The sequence below is a fragment of the Ursus maritimus genome, unplaced genomic scaffold (assembly GCF_017311325.1).
Source record: "Ursus maritimus isolate PB19 unplaced genomic scaffold, ASM1731132v1 scaffold_6, whole genome shotgun sequence".
Lineage (NCBI taxonomy): Eukaryota > Metazoa > Chordata > Mammalia > Carnivora > Ursidae > Ursus > Ursus maritimus.
The window spans coordinates 34,041,668-34,045,035 of NW_024426774.1; the positions used below are offsets into that span (position 1 = coordinate 34,041,668).

The 3,368-nt window shown below is 63.3% G+C and overlaps 1 protein-coding gene across 1 annotated transcript in view; it reads left to right on the forward strand.

Moving 5' to 3' along the window:
* The first annotated feature begins 2,288 nt into the window (after positions 1-2,288).
* Positions 2,289-3,368, forward strand: part of DUSP2 (dual specificity phosphatase 2) — a 2,283-nt gene continuing 1,203 nt past the window's right edge. Inside the window, exons 1-2 of the mRNA XM_040623162.1 lie at positions 2,289-2,691; positions 2,803-2,924. Of these exons, the coding sequence (XP_040479096.1) occupies positions 2,304-2,691; positions 2,803-2,924 (510 nt within the window). The 5' untranslated portion in view covers positions 2,289-2,303. The remainder of the gene's footprint in view (positions 2,692-2,802; positions 2,925-3,368) is intronic.

Consider the following 3,368-nt stretch of genomic DNA (forward strand, 5'->3'; position numbering starts at 1 on the left):
TTAAGTCTGTGTTCCAGAGCCACAAAAGGGACAGCCCCGAAACAGTTGGCATTGAGGGGGTGACATGCATGCAGCCACCTCAGGCGGAGCGCTGGACAGGGCCCCTGGGACTGTACCACTAGAGCAAAGCTTTCACAGTGTGCTCCCACTCCCGAGTGGAACTTCCCAGCAAGGCGCAGGCCGTTTTCCCCAAGGAGGGGGAGAGGCTCAGCCCAGCTTGGGGAGTCCGGGGTCTGCAGCCCCTACCATTGAGCTGGTTTTCATTCCTGAGCCAGGATCTCAGCTGGCCAGTTCTCTCTCCTCCTCCCCAAGGAGCTGGGAGACTGTGGCTCCCAGCAGGGCAGGTGACGCCAGCCCCACGGGTTAGCAAGACTGGACCTGACTATTCTTTCGCATGCTCTGTAATTTGCCCCTGGAATCAGCCATTAAGTCATTTGCCCGCCTGATGCCAAGGATAAGGGCCGCATATCAGCCTCTGGGATCTGTGGCCCAGACTCCCCGGCTCTGTTGTGGGCTTTGCCACATCAGCCTCCAGACTGGCCTGTAGGGAGGGATAGGACACTGCAGGTGCCCAGACAGTGGTGTGGCCTCACAGCCTTGGAACCGGTGTAGGTGAACAGCTGCTCTATTATGAGCTCCCATCTTACAGATGGGGACCTTGAGGTGTGAGAGAGTGATTTGGCCCCAGGAATCTGTCCTTCTGTCGCCTGGATCTCCTCTTCCCCACAGCACACATGAGCTACAAACTGTCTTAAACCTCGTGCAACTGCCTTCAGATCACATTCCAACATACACAAATGCATCGACACACCATTTTGAGGAGTTTAGAGTTTATAAACCGAGTGGAGGGCTTGGGGGTCAACATGGGTCCTATCTGCAGCCCTCCAAGATGGTCTGGGTATAGGGGACTGCAAAGGAGCTGGAAGGATCTTATAAAGGGCACGGAGTAGTGATGCAGGGGAGTGGGAGCCTAGGGACTAGGGTTCTGAAATCCCATGCAGCTAGGAGTGGGAATGGGGGCATCTCCTGCTCCGGGATGCTGTTCCAGCCACTGACCATCTCTCTTTTGGAGTTCAGCTGTCAATATCTCTTGCCCCCAACCCAGGGGCCTAGCTCTTCCCCCACACACCTGGGCCTCACCACATCCGGTCCCTGGGCTGGCAGCTGGGGTGGGGGCGGACAGAAGGGATGTAGATTACTGAGCACCCCATTCTCACTGCTCATTGCCTGCTCAGGTGCCAGGCCGAGGTCGCTGCTGTCCAGGGGGCCTGCTAGTGCCCGAGGAGGGCTGAGAGGGGGTGTGGTAAAGGGGTGGAGGAGGCAGATTCTGGTAGTTCTGCTCCCTCTTCCCCTTCGTGAGGCTCCCTGAAATTCCCACAAGGCCCCAGGGACAGCCCAGCAACGTCAGCAGAGTTCCCCTTCCGAGCTGGCCTGTGACTTGGGGAAGTGCTTCACCCTGGGCCTCTGGGGTTTCCCTGGGCCCCAGGGAAAGCCTTGCCCCACTCTTAACTGGAAACGTATCATAGGCCCCCTGCCTTTCCCTGGAAGGCCCAGGGGTCCTTCTCATGCCAATGTCCAGGGTCTTGGGCCCAGAGGATAATGGTCTGGACTAGCTTGGCCCCTAACCCTCTGCAAGACCCACAGTGCTGGCCTCAGCTGTGCAATGCGGGAGGGGAGGGAGAAGGACAAATAAAGCTCCTCCTGCCGTTTCTAAGTAGAAAAAGGACATGGCTCCCCACTCTCCATGGTAGAAATCACGGCCATGTCAATTTTTGTTGTAACAAATTCCTAGAGGGAAAATCCTGGAAGAGAAAGGAAGGGAGAGGAAACGTGGCAAGGGTCACCACTCGCCCCGCAGTCTCTGGGCATGGGGATGTGCATCTGAGAAACCAGTTCTCAAGGACTGAGCGTTGTGGAGCAGGTCAGAGGGTGGGAGCGTTTTTCCAGGCTGGGGCGCAAAGGTGGGGGGTGACACCTGGGCCCCCCTGACCCTGGCAAACCCCTTCGCTCAAGAGCCTGTGTCCGCTTCCTCCCCAGGCGCACCCTCCACCCTCAGCCCGCCCAGTCGCCGGCCCGCCCAGCTCCCCGCCAGGCGAAGGCCGCGGGGGCGGGCGCCGGCGCCTTCCTGCGCTGCCCTTGTATGGTGACCCGGGAGGCCGGCCCCCGGGTACTTAAGCCGCGGCGCCGCCCAGGGCGCCCAGAACACTGGTATCGGGCAGCGCGGCCGCCGCGAGAGCCCAGAGCGCGCGGCGGGGGGACGAAGAAGCGCCGTGAGAGGGGCCACAGGAACCTGGGCCGTCGCTATGGGGCTGGAGGCGGCGCGCGAGCTGGACTGCGCGGCGCTGGGCGCGCTGCTGCGGGAGCCGCGGGAGGCCGAGCGCACGCTGCTGCTTGACTGCCGCCCGTTCCTGGCCTTCTGCCGGCGCCACGTGCGCCACGCGCGGCCCGTGCCCTGGAACGCGCTGTTGCGGCGCCGTGCGCGCGGCCCGCCCGCCGCCGCCCTCGCCTGCCTGCTGCCCGACCGCGCGCTGCGGGCGCGCCTGGCCCGCGGGGAGCTGGCCCGGGCCGTGGTGCTGGACGAGGGCAGCGCCTCGGTGGCCGAGCTCCCGCCCGACGGCCCCGCACACGCACTGCTCGCCGCGCTGCTGCCCGAGACCCGCGCGGGGCCCACGACCGTGTGCTTCCTGCGAGGTGAGCGCCGCCCGCGCTGGTCCTCCCCCCCCCACCCCGCGCCAGCCCCCCACCCCGCCACCTCCGTCCTCGCCGAGCCCTCCACGCTAACCGCCCTCCCCCTCCCTGCAGGCGGCTTCGATGGCTTCCAGGCCTGCTGTCCGGATCTGTGCTCCGAGTCCCCCGCCCCGGCCATGCCGCCTGCTGGGGTCGAGAACAGTCGCTCTGACCCCAGGGTGCCCTTCTACGACCAGGTGAGTTGAGATCCGAGTTCCTTTCACCGCTCGCCCCCAACACCCTCTCCCCGCATTTGCGGGATAGGCACCTCTGGGAAAGCGGGCTGTCTCTTGTGGATTCCAGGAGTCTCTCCCTGTCCACACTGTGTGTGTGTGTGTGTGTGTGTGTGTGTGTGTCCCCGCAGCAAACGGGAGCACATCTTTGTGTGTCTGGTGTGGACTGCTTATGTGTGCCTCTGCGAATGTGTGTCTGCAGCATATTTGGGGCTCCGACGGGGAGGTGTGTATTTGTGAGTGTGTACCTCTGTGTGTCCCCTTGTGCCCTCCTATTCCAGGGTGTGATCCTGGTCAGAATAGGCTGAGGGCTCCTCTTGCGGGGGGCCAGCCGGCCATGTCTGCCCCCAGGCCAGGGCTGAGAAGAGCTCCTCTTCATCCTTCCTCCCCCCCCCCCCCCCCGATGGC